We start from the raw sequence: 13,667 nt of genomic DNA, 5'->3' as shown, positions 1-13,667 counted from the left end.
GGCCACAATAGCCAAACTGTGGAAGGAGCCTCGGTGTCCATCGAAAGATGAATGGATAAAGAAGATGTGGTTTATGTATACAATGGAATATTACTCAGCAATTAGAAACGACAAATACCCACCATTTGCTTCAACGTGGATGGAACTGGAGGGTATTATGCTGAGTGAAATAAGTCAATCGGAGAAGGACAAACAGTGTATGTTCTCATTCATTTGGGGAATATGAATAATAGTGAAAGGGAATATAAAGGAAGGGAAAAGAAATGTTGGGAAATATCAGGAAGGGAGACAGAACATAAAGACTCCTAACTCTGGGAAACGAACTAGGGGTGGTGGAAGGGGAGGAGGGCGGGTGTTGGAGGGGAATGGGTGACGGGCACTGAGGTGGACACTTGACGGGATGAGCACTGGGTGTTTTTCTGTATGTTGGTAAATTAAACACCAATAAAAGTTAATTTAAAAAAAATAAAATAAAATAAAATAAAATAAAATAAAATATATAAAAAAAAAAAAAAAAAAAAAAAAAAAAAAAAAAAAAAAAAGAGACAACTAACAAATGTGCATTACAGGAGGGTATAGGGAGAGAGAGTGATTGAAGATAGGAATTAGTTTTCTGGAATTAAGGAAGTCAGAAGGGAAACTGATTCCGACTAGCATGCCTCTTTCTCAGAGGGTTTATTTATACCTAGGGTTATTTTAGCTGTATCTAGGGTAGCTCTATACAAGCTTTCATAAGGAGTTCCTAAGAGTATCTGCAATGGTGTGCTATGTTCTGCTCTTTCTAAACTAAAAATACTTGTAGTCAGTCTGGTGAAAAATTGTCGGATATATTGGAGTAGGAATTTCAGTGTTGCATGAAGATTGAACTAGATGAATTTCAGGGCTTATTTAATCACCAGATTCAGGACCATTGCTATTGCCTAATGGTTCTTACCATTCACATTGCATTTATGCAGGCTTAAGGAATACTATCATCTTGTCAAGTAGATTAAAGATGAGAAAACAACATAATTATGGAGATGCAGATTCAGTACCATGAGGGATGCACAACAGAGCAGAGAGTCAAGAAAGGGGAGTTGACATACTTAGTTTAGGAAACAAGTATTGCAGAAATCCTCCTTTTACCTTGAATCATTAAAAACTCCACTGACTCTAGAATACATAGAAGGCTTATTCTCGGGATCCCTGGGTGGCGCAGCGGGTTGGCGCCTGCCTTGGGCCCAGGGCGCGATCCTGGAGACCCGGGATCGAATCCCACATCAGGCTTCCGGTGCATGGAGCCTGCTTCTCCCTCCGCCTGTGTCTCTGCCTCTCTCTCTCTGTGACTATCATAAATAAATTAAAATTATAAAAAAAAATTTAAAAAAAAAAAAAAAAAAGAAGGCTTATTCTCTTTGCCATCATCTCTATTTATCTTTCCAATTTACTGACACTGGAACTGAGTAAAGAGTCACAAAAACATCTTAGTTCTATAAAATTGATATGGAAACCCTCCAGTAGTTTTTTTTTCCCTCCAGTAGTTTTAAAGTGTCCATATTGCTGGTGTGCACAGAAACACAGATAGGTAATGACATTTTCACAGCTAAGTTTTAAAAGATAAAAGTCAAGCATAGGTTCCTTGTTTTAACATTTCTGAATTTTACCTAGTAGAAAAATGTCTTTGGATTTATTTGGGGGTTTTGATACTTCTACTTTCACAGATCTATTTCACCTATGTCAGGTACCCCTGTCTCAAAGCTGGCACTACAATAAATTTTTTATTCCCAAGATGATTTAGCACAGATTCCCAAATTCTTCATACAATTTATAAAGGAAAGTAAGAGAAAAAGATGATTATGACTGCTACTGGATTACCCAAATTTCAATTAAAATTCATGGGCAACTCCAATAATTCTTTGTTCTTTCCTTTGATCATTCTTCTTACTGTATATAATCCTAATTCCAAGGCAATAGTTTCCAATGGTCAAGTAATAACTATTAATGTGTATGGATATATCACCTTAATTAGGACAAGAGTATATAAACTGTCATTGCTAGCCATGAGTTTTGATGGAGAGTATACATGATAACATTAAAGAAATATACACATTATTAATTAAAAGGAGTCTATGGGGGTGCCTGGCTGGCTCAATTGGTTAAGCACTGGACTATTGGTTTCAGCTCAGGTCATTATCTCATGGGTTGTGAGATCAAGCTCCACACTCGGCACTCAGTGGGAGCTGGCTTGAAGATTCTCTCCCTATGCCCCTCCCTCAACTTGCTCACTCCCTTTGTCTCTCGAATAAATAAATAAATCCTTAAAAGGAGTATATGCATAAATGTTTACTTGAGGAAAAAACAAAAATTGACTAATTAAATGTTGATGAGCCAGAGATGTGAGACAATTTATTGTAATAGTTAGAGAATACCAATAAGATAAGAATATTCCTTTAGTGAAGATAAATAATTATGATGTCATTCAGTGGTTAGAGACATGAATCAATTCAGTTTGTCCTCCTATATATTTTTATTTTTAAGTAAATTATATTTATTCCTTCAGGTACTCCTGAACTTTGAAATCACATACCCTCTTAGTTCAAAGTGATTTAGTGGTCATCTGTTTTAATACATCAATCTGAAATCATCATAGAATTCTTCAATTGACACCTATGAAATATTTCATTGCAAGATTTAAGAAATTATTAAATATCAGTCAGAAAATACTGGATAATATAAAACTATGCTGCCTTCTTCACTGAGGAATTTTCAAGTTAGGGCTTAATAATATGATATTCATGAAGAATTTTCCTACATACCAAATATAGGTCTCAGTATCACCTTTGCCATTCATCTGAGAATCATGTATAATCACAAATATCCTGTTGCTCCAAAAGAAAATCATCTATGCAACTGCTTTTTTCTATCACTCATGAGATATATGTAATTTTACTTTGTTTAGACTATGACCTTGTTTTTTGTCTACTTTGTGTTTTATGTCTCAAATAATTTGTGACTGTTTATTTCTTTATACTTTCAACATATATATTGTAGATCACATGTATGCTGGGTTTCTTGTTAGTATGAATACTCAGTGAAAAATACATGTTCCCCATCTTATTTATTTTGTTCCCCATCTTAATAAAAGAGATACTCACATATTCTACAGAAATAAATAAATAAATAAATAAATAAATAAATAAATAATAAATATTATTTCCCAGGTCAGATAAGGGCATTGAGTTCCAAAACCAGAGTTGGGAATGATATAAATGATATAAACTAAAAATAACAATACAGAAATACCCATTATCTTTCCAGAACATCTAGACAGAGTGTCTAGGGCTGGCAATGGATTGTTTACAGGCATACATAAGGCAATGAGTTAGAATTATAAGCTTCTACTTTACCATACAACCATTTAGAAATACTGTGAATTTCCTATTCATGTCCAGAAATCTTTGTAAGAATAATGTTGCAGAATTTTGTTAGATTGTTTGTCTGTTTCCTTCATTATATACAGGAAAACCACTGAAATCAGCAAAACTTGAGAGTGAGGAATGTATATAACACCCTAGAGCCTCTGGGAAATTAAACTACTGGCTGATAAAGTACCTCCTTCTTATTCTTGGCAGGATAACCTGCAAATGCAAGGACCTGAGGCAGTTATTTCTCTTTCTTACCATTATTTTAATAACTACTTGAAGGCAAAAACTGTTTAAAGTGAGTACTGTTCAAAGAAAAACATGCTTCCTCTATCAAATATTCTCAGCAGCATACTCCCCAACAGATACTAAGAGTCAATAGCCTACTTTTATCCAAATTTAGTAACATAATTTCAAACATAATTTCATATATCAGGAGAATGTTAGTTAGAAAATAAAAATGTGAGACAAAGCGTCTTACCTGGCATGCCATTACCCCAGTTCATGTTAGATATTCAGTCGATCCTTTAATTTCTGGCCTCGTTTTCTAGGCTTTATATGTGAGCCTATCATTAGATGTCAAAGAAGTTGATTCGGTGCATAGTAAAATTTGATAACATATTTGTAAAGTAGTATCTAAAGATAAAACTCTCAAGAGTGAAAGCTGAGAAAATTATATAACTTCAAAGATAGGTAGTAAAAATATTATGGAAGAGTCACTTATGGAAGATATCATAAGAAGCTACATTGCAGACTGCATAGGGTCAAGTGATAGCATGGACTCTACTTAATACATTATGATTTGCATCCTACATCTTCCTACTAATCTGCTAGTTTCCATGGATATTAGGGCTTTCTGACAACATAGATGACTAAGAACTGACCCTTTATTTGTACATTATTTTGAATCTGTCTTCCTTGAGCCACCTGAGGGAAATGAAAAGTCATAAGATATTGTTACTGTCTTCAACAACTTCCATACGAGAAACAAATATGTACATATAGATTGTGAACAATCTACTCTTCTTCTACAATTACTCTTCTAGTGATATATGTTTCTTTGCTCAAGTTAGAAGTTGATTTCATAAGGATTATTCCAGAAATACATTTGATCCTAAAGTACTCTCTGCTGTAATTTCAGTAGATTACCCAGAATACGGGTGCGTATCCCCTGGGTTTTCACACAGTATACAACAGGGTTGAGAACAGGAGGAATCAATAGGTATACATAACCCATGATAATGTGCACCATGGGTGGAACATGTTTCCCAAAGCGATGGATAATGGATACCCCCAGCATAGGGATATACACCAGCAGCACAGCACAGATGTGGGACACACAAGTATTAAGGGCCTTGAATTGTTCTTCCTTGGAGGCAATGCCTTGAACAGTGATCAGAATCTTCAAATAAGAGAAGAGAATGAGTACAGAGTCTGCTCCAAAGGTGATGAGAATGATGATGAGGCCATAGATGCTATTTATTCGGTGGTCAGAACAGGAGAGCTTAATGATATCTGGATGTAGGCAGTATGAGTGGGAGAGCACATTAGCCTTACAAAAGCTGAGTCGTTTAATGAGAAAGGGTCCTGGGAGGATGACAGCCACAGCCCGTAGCAGAAGCCCCACACCTATCTTGGTGATGGTGGACTCAGTCAAAATAGTAGTGTACCTGAGTGGATTGGAGATGGCCACATAGCGGTCAAAAGCCATGGTGAGGAGGATGCCTGACTCCATTAAGGAAAACACATGAATGAAGAACATCTGGGTGAGGCAGGCATCAAAGTCTATTTCACAAACATTAAACCAGAAAAGCTGGAGCAGGGTGGGTAGGGTGGCAGTGCAGAGTCCCAGGTCAGTAGCAGCCAGCATGGAGAGAAAAAAGTACATGGGTGCATGAAGTGACCGTTCCACCCGAATAACCACCAGGATGATTATGTTCCCCATTAGGGCAACCAGGTAGAGGGCACAAAACAAAATGGAAATCACTGGATGTGAGTCTTCCAGACCAGGGAAACCACTCAGAAGAAAGGGTCTGTAGGTACTACTATTGAAAAAGACCATGGTGTGTCATTTGAAGTAATCAGTAGTCTTTGTGGCTAGAGTCAAACTGTCTGGATTAGCACACCATCACCATGATCCTTATGTCATGAAGTTCACATTCTGTGCTTATGCTGTTGAGTACATAAATTTCCTTCACCACCTATTCAAAGCTGTCATCAAAGAGAAACATGAAGACACTAGTAAACTTTCAGTTGAGAGATCATAATAAGAGACTCATATCAGCTACTTAATTTCCACATATAACCCTATTTTTAATCAAGATATGAAATATCATATGGAAATGTTGTCTCTGAATTTTTCTAACATTTTCTAACTTGAAGTGTGGTATGGTTGCTAGGAGAGGACAATCTAAAACTAGTTCAGTGACTAAAGTCTAGGGAGATAGGTGGAAAGTAGAAAAACCTCTCCAGTATTCTTATGCTTATGTTCCCTCTTGAGGCCATTAAGGGAATTGAGGGCTGAAAGGAGGAAAGTGTGAATGTCCACCATATAGAAATCTTATCTTTGCAGAGAGAACAGCCTCATATCCCTGATTAGATAGAGTCTTTCTTAAAATATAATCCCAAGGTACTGGGGAGATGATACTGACTCTATTGTTACTGTATCTTTATTCTCTCTTAACTTAATCTTGAAAGTGTGGACCAAAGAACAAGACTGGAGTCCAGGAAGTCAATATTCTATTTGTCATCTGACACTAGCTACATCATGATCACTAAATCGCTTCTGATCTCTGAACTAAGTCTTTTTTAAATTTTTAAAATATTTAAGTGATGTGGAGTTACGTAAGTGTTCTTCTAAGTGCTTTTGCAAGGAGGATCTATTTGGTTAAGTTTATAAATTTATTTTTAACAAATAAGTGTTTAAAAAATGAGTATGTGCTCACAATACCACCCATGCTAGAAACTGCCCTCTGAAGTCAAAATATAGAGTGAACCAGATTACTCTGCTACAGAATACAAGGTTCATGTGTTGAGGAAAACACCTTGGCAGAGAATATTTGAGGTCATATTTAAAAGATCCTAAACAGGAGAAAAAGTGCCACACAGGGCTTTGTGGTGAAAAAGGAGAATTCCAGAAAGAGAGAAAAACCATGAGCAAAGGAGATGTTGAAAAGTCTTGGAATTTAGAATAATTTGCAGAAAAATTTGGGGTATCAATAAACCCTTGATATGAGAAGCATTATGAAACAGGATTGAAAAAGCAAGTCATTTTAAGAAGTTCTGATATTATTCCTGAATAAATGGAAGAGTACTATTTTTTAAATAATTTATTTAAACTCAATTTGCAACATACAGTATAAAACTCCGTGCTCACCCCATCAAAGGCACTAAATTTTGAATGAGTATATGTGTGTGTTTTTGAGAGGGTAAATGGAATAATCATGTTCATATTTCTAAAGCTGATTCTAGTTGCATTGCGGTCAATTTATTGCATGGCAACATTTTATTATTCTCAGCAAGGTTATTTCCCTGTTTGGGAAACTGGGGTGTACCATAGCTAACTTCTACTGAGGGGAATAACACCATACTTCTGGGATTATAACACTTTTAAAGATCATCTCCATAAAATGTATGCAACTCTTGTGAAAAAATTCTCATCCATTCATATTATTCTGGTGAAGTTTCAAGTTTTTAGAAGGAAAGTGACTTTCTTCAGAAAAAGCTATTAAGCAGCAAGACAGAGTTTTGATTCAGTGGAGGAAAGAAAATGCACAGTCCATGAATTTTGCCATCCTGGTGCTGATTTTCTGAATGAACCCCCTAAGTTCAAACAAAGAAAATCATGGATTCTGCATGGTTCAGTGACTGTATGGTCTGGGGCAAGTAATTTAAGCTCTTTGAACTTAGGTTTTTACCTCTGCATTATGGATAGTAACAGTAATGATCTCTATAACATAGGAATTCTGTGAGAAGGAGATGAGATGATTCATATTAAGAATTTATAACCCAGTCTGGTACATAGAATCTTCTGAGAAATACTGGTTTTACTAACACTATTTCTCAAGAAAGTGCCACTTACTTCTCTGCTATATTAAAGGAAATAGATAAACTGTCTGAGTCTGTGTTGAGTCTGTGTATAGGAACAATTAGGAATTGAGGGTCATACATTTCATAAAGACGATCCCATGAATTCTTCCTATAACGATGGCATGACATTTCCTTCCTACTTACTGATGATTGGTTGCTTGCATCTAACATCTCCTTTGCTCATTTTGTGAATCTAGTGAGTAGGGGAAAATTTGCATCTTTAGAAAGAGTACAGTTAACCAAAACCTCAAAAGAAAGCAGTGTTCCCCAGGCCTTGGTCTCATTACACAAACAGATCTAAAGAAGTAAAACCTATGGGTAGGAATGACCTTTAAAACATCTCCTTTCCTGGAATTTCAGTTAGAAACAAGAGAGTCACCTGATTTTCCACCCTAGGTAATATTCAGTACTTTGGGATCATAAGCATAAAAAAATCCTAAAATTATGTCTAGGAGCAGGCAGTTAATGAACTCTGAGTTCTCTCTGTGTGTGTGCATGTGTGTGTTTACCAGCCAGTATTTGAATTATTTTGATGTTTCCCCATGAGAATCATTTCTAATTCCCATAAGAATCATGAGTCATTCCCAATATCCATTAAATTTTTTGTCTATATTCTTTTACCACATTATAAGACATAAGTAAATCTTATTTTTATACCACTCTGTGTAGTATTTTTCTGTCCTAAGTAGGATTTTAATTCACATCACTTATGAGAACTGCTATGCAATTAACATTTGATTCTGTGGATAGTATCAAATGAAATACGCGCTCGTTTTTACTACATTATTTAACTAATTGTAGAATACATATGCAAGATCTTTTGCTTGCTTTTTTCACATGTTAATCTATTTTTTCTCTATATCTGTGTTTATGGTAGAGGTGACAGTTGCTTAACTGACTGCATAGGCACATACACATGAGAGAAATAGAAAAGGAAAAGAAAGAATGAAAAGGAAAAAAAGCCACAAGCAAACCTATAGTAATGACAGGTAACATTGATGCTGACCTGATCATATTATATTAATTGAGAAAGATTGCAATACTTGAAAAATTTTAAGTACTATGAAGTGAGCTGAAAAGACTTTCACTTTAAATATAAATTGATATAGCTAATAATAATGGTAACAGTGTTGATGATGATGATAATCATAGTGACAGCATTGATTATAGTCAATCAGAAAAAGAACCCTCAGCAAGAGTTTAAGTTTCTTCTCTCTGTGTCTATATGATAACGCAGGGCAGGAATACAGGTTTCGCTGTCTATGAAGTGTGTTGACTATTGACCCTCAAGAAAGGAGAGAGGAAAATGTAGGGAATGGGTAGCAAATGTTGCAGTGATTGATTGGATATGAAATTGAGCACAAAATGTCTAAGAAGAAAATTGTCTAAAAGTGGTAGCCTTCAAAGTGTTCCATTCTTAAATGCATAAGTAATCAGAATGTGTGTCAGTACAGACATTATGAAAATGATACATACTAACTAAGTATGTAATGATACATACTTAGGTAATGGTACCTAAGACATCAAAGTCAAAGACAGTGCAGGATTATATGTTAATAAAGACATAAGCAAAAGACCAAAGGAGGGGATAATGACTTGAAGCAAATATCAAATAAAACAAATGATCACTTTCATAAATTTAGCCAAGGGAATGAACATATGTTTTAAAAATGTCCTATGTCCCATTCTACTGAAAAAAGCGCAATAATCATCCTCACACGACAGCCTGGCTTAGAGATGTGTGATGCAATCTTCATTAATTTATAAAGTTTAAAAAATGTTGTCATTCTCCTAATAATTAAAACTTTAAAGATTTTCATGAGAACAATTTCAAGAATGCAATTCTATCACATCTGTGGATTAAGAAGACTGGCTAATATTTTATTGGATTCATTGCATTTTTAAAGATGATTTATCTACCTTTTGATCCTGGAGTTACTCACATGAACATGTAAGTTTTTGTATCCTTGACATCTGGATGATTATCTGTAGAATGAAACACAGCATTATTACTTCATTGTTCAGAGTGTGAAAATGAGTAAAAGAACCTTTATTTACAATGGAGCCAGGAATATCTGAAGAGGGTGCTCTCATGCAGCTGACGTATGTTGCAGCCTGCATAACCTGCAAAGAGAATTATTTTGAAAGGATAGGACACTTTTCACAAGGAATTTTATCTCCTGCTATTCAGAAAAGGAAGGAAGATTCCCTGTCCCCTGGCCCCACCTTAGCAATAACACACTAACCACTGCTGGCAGCCAATGAGAATCCAGCAAAACCTCCAACTCTCCTTCTCCCTGAACTTTTTTTTTTATTAATAAATTTATTTTTTTATTGGTGTTCAATTTGCCAACAGAATAACACCCAGTGCTCATCCCGTCAAGTGCACCCCTCAGTGCCTCCCTGAACTTTTACATACAGCCCTCCCCAATGTCCTCCTGAAACTGAATAAAAACTTACGTTGTCTTGGTCTCTTCAGACCTGCCTATGGTTTGCCAGTGTTTGCTTCTCCCAACTTGTAATTTCTCCACTATTCCTTTTGAAACTCATTTTGCTGCTAAAACAACTGGCCATTTTATTTTTAAGGTTTGACATTACCCAGGTACAGTGAACACTGTCTCCCCTTAAGTCGGCCCATCCGTGTGGCATGCGTGTGTGTGCACCTCCCGTTAGTGTCCTGGGTAAAGTTGGAAAAAGGCAGGGAAGAGAGCCTTCAGGCTCAGATCAGGATCAAATGAAAGCCTCCTGTGCCTAATGGAATAGGTGTAAATTCAAGTAGCAAATATACAAAATAAAATGAGCCTTAAGGAGTAAAGACTAACATCTGAAGTAGTACACAAATGAGATCCACGGTGCCTTGCCTTACCTCACCATGGGTTCTGTGGGGATGAGGATGAGCAGCCACCTCACCCCGGGAGGCCTTCAGTTCTCTCAGGGTCTTATAGCTTTTCCAGATGAGCTCAGCTATAGACATGTTTTCTAATATTGACTCCCATAGGCATAGAAGACAATAGGGTTCCCACAGTGTCAGGGAAAGAAGCTATTGGGAATTAGAGATTAGGTTCAGAACTCTTTCGACTTAACACTTTAGTAACAGAACAATCTAAGATGGGGGTCAAATGGAGATAAATCCTCCCAAATGTCTCTGAAGACTGCCCCTCACCCGGATTGCTGGAGCCTCAGAAGTTTTTTTATTTTTTTTCAAAATACTGTATACTGTGTATACATTAGAAAAGAAAAGGTAGTCTCTAGTCCATTTATTTTTATTTTTATTTTTTTATTTTTATTATTTTTATTTTTATTTCTGTGTGAGACAGAGAGAGAGAGAGAGAGAGAGAATGCATGCATGGGGCAGAGGGGTAGGTGCAGGTGTATAGGGAAAGAGAATATTCCAAGCAGATTCCTTGTTGAGCCCAGAGCCCAAAGTGGGGCTCAATCCCACAACCCTGAGATCATGACCTGAGCTAAAATCAAGAATTGGAGCTTAACTGGCTAAGTTACCCAGGAGCCTTTAGTCTCTTTATTTCAAATAAAGCCTTTTTAATTTCTTAACACAGTTTACCTCTACATCTGTCCCTCAGAATTTTAAAAGTTCGTAAAGAGACCTTAACTGGATTCAATCAGATAAGACTATCCAGATGGTTTTAACATCTTATTCTCTCAAGGTTTTGTCTTTGGAATAACTCTTAATGTGAAAATGTGAGTGGAAAATCCATCCCAAGGTTGGGGATGGGCATTAGGTAAGAAGCCTGAGATTGCCCAGGCCCAACGGTGGGGTCAGTCGGGTGTCACCTCCTCTTGACCTCCTCTAACACTCCATCCCTTGTGATGGGCTCTTACAATCTCACTTGCCCCCTCTTCTGCAATGTGCCCTAGCAGTGAACCAGGAGCATGGAGTTGGTGGTATCCATCAGATATTTGGGGACTGTCTGCCTGCGTTAAAAACAGATGTCACAGCAACAGTATAGGCACATGGAAGAGAAAACATAAATTATGATAATGGTTGCCAAAATAATTAAAAAATCCAAGACACCATGATCCAAACCACTGATGTATTAAGTTCCCCAGGTCAGGAGTCAAATCACTCAGGGCATTCACTTATGTCCTCAAGTAATGTAATAAAGATGATACATTGGCAGACTCATGATATATAAAGACATAGCATTCTGTTTGGATAATTGCACAGATGAGACAGTGATAATATCCATGTCCATGTTACTCTGGAGGACAGCTTTTCTCATTGGAAACTTTTTAGTTCTCAATAAAGACAGGCTTTGCTGGCTATCATTTAATTTTTGGAGCGAATTTAGTAGGGCCATCTATATGTGCTATAGTACCTCCCAGGCCAGGGGAGGGAACAAAGACAGTGGCCAAATGATTGTACAGTGAAAAACCCAAAGTACCCCCTTGGCCTTGAGAGAGAGAGGTTGGCAGCTTTAGGGACCTAGCCAGGTTGTACATAGCAAGCATGTGAGCCAGGGGAGACAGTACTGTCAGCTGGAAGATCCATTCAGGGTGTGACATGCCAAAAAAGACCCCCATTTTCTCCCTTCCTTCAGACATGGGTGTTCCCTTCCTGATAGAGTATGCTTGCATCGTTCTGGCTCACAGTAGGACAACAAGATCTCAGTGAAAGCTGAGTAGTTCTCCGTCACCCAGCTGTGAAGTAACTCACATCTCCTGGTGGGCCAGCCCACTGCTAATTCTAATAGGTAATACCTTTCCCAGGCACATGGGAACTTGGTGCTCTTGGCAATATAGCACATTGATCCACATAGAGTAGGGAGTGAGTGGTTGCCATCTCCTGCGGGCGCACTGCTTTATGGTGTTGAGTATCCTGGCCGAGGTGCCCATTCTAGCAAATGGGACAATAGGCCTCACTGGTTGATTATTTGATTATTCAGGTGTATGAAAACCTGGAATAGTATTTTAGTCCTCCCAGCAAAGGTGGTTTTATTGTCAGTAATTTAATATGCTGCTTTAATATTGCATTCTTCCTTTCTATCTACCCTGCTACTTATAGATAATAGGAGAGCATGGAACCTCCATTCAATGCTTTGTTCTTTTGCTTGGTCTTGTGTATAAAGACCTTTGGAGTGTGACCCCCGATCCTTATGTATTTGATGAGGCTATCTATACATGATACTGAGCTTTTAAAATTCCCTTATGGAGACTGCCCTGTTTATAGGGTGACAGTTGAAATTTTGGGATAGGCCAGACACTGTGTTTACACAAACAAAAGAATATTTGGAATCCTCACTCAGAGAAATGGGGCCAAATTCACTAATTTATTAATCCTGCACCAGTTAGGAACTCTGGTGGATTGCCAGACTCCTTTGGCAGCTGCCTTGGGTGTTGTTCAGAAAACACATTGTTACTGCATCAATCGAATCACTATTCTAGGGCAATATGGCATCCTTGGCAATATGCCATTCCATGCTGGACTATAGTGTCTGTTTTTTCTTTGCAATAATTTGCTAAATCTAATGCAGAATCAGTTCCTAGAGCTTGTACCCAAGCTAGGGCAGCAGCTTCCTGATGGCCAGTGAATGTCATCATCTTATAAGCTGAGAAATGGAAAACAGTGAGGACTCCTTCAGGACACTGCAGGTACTCAAATATCTTCCATATATTCTGACCACACAAGGATTTATTCATGACCACCTATCCTTCTGCTTCCCATTTTTCATGCCAGGGGGTTAGTCCTTTTAGAAAAGTCCAACCAACTTATCAGAAGTCTAGGATAATTACTATTTAAATTTTCCTTCTTTATTAGAGGAGTGGGGCACATTGTCCATTTCACTGTCAATTACCACAGCATCGTATCCTTTATTCTGTTCACTTTCCCATGGATTCCACCTCTTAGTACCAAATCAGGCTTTGATAAGAACCCTCAAACTTTAATCCATGGCAGTCTGCACCCTCTTTGCTCTGCAAAATGGCACCCTAAGTTCTCCAACACATTATTCTGTTCTCCCACTTTGACTGTAACTCCAAAGCTAGCAGAGTCATGGACAACTATATGTCCTTTTCTAACCTAAGCTCTTTCTCCAACTTTCTAGCTCAAATTTCAGCCTCTAGCTGGGCATCAGTGGCTGCTAATCTGCCCAGAGTAGATTCCTACTCACAGTGGCTGTCATGTGATTCCCACAGTTCAGTACATGTAATTCCTCAAAC

The 13,667-nt window shown here is 37.5% G+C and overlaps 1 protein-coding gene across 1 annotated transcript; it reads right to left on the bottom strand.

Annotated features, from left to right (window-relative positions):
• Nucleotides 1–4,515: 4,515 nt before the first annotated feature.
• Nucleotides 4,516–13,281, bottom strand: LOC121476150 (olfactory receptor 51G2-like). The gene is made up of 2 exons (XM_041729885.1): nt 13,239–13,281; nt 4,516–5,432 (listed from the first exon to the last, which is right to left on the bottom strand). The coding sequence occupies exons 1-2, from the start codon at nt 13,279–13,281 to the stop codon at nt 4,516–4,518; spliced, it is 960 nt and encodes a 319-aa protein (XP_041585819.1).
• Nucleotides 13,282–13,667: the final 386 nt, after the last annotated feature.

The sequence above is a fragment of the Vulpes lagopus genome, chromosome 15 (genome assembly GCF_018345385.1).
Source record: "Vulpes lagopus strain Blue_001 chromosome 15, ASM1834538v1, whole genome shotgun sequence".
Lineage (NCBI taxonomy): Eukaryota > Metazoa > Chordata > Mammalia > Carnivora > Canidae > Vulpes > Vulpes lagopus.
Note: the sequence above shows the minus strand (reverse complement) of the source record. Positions and strands in the feature narration are given on the sequence as shown.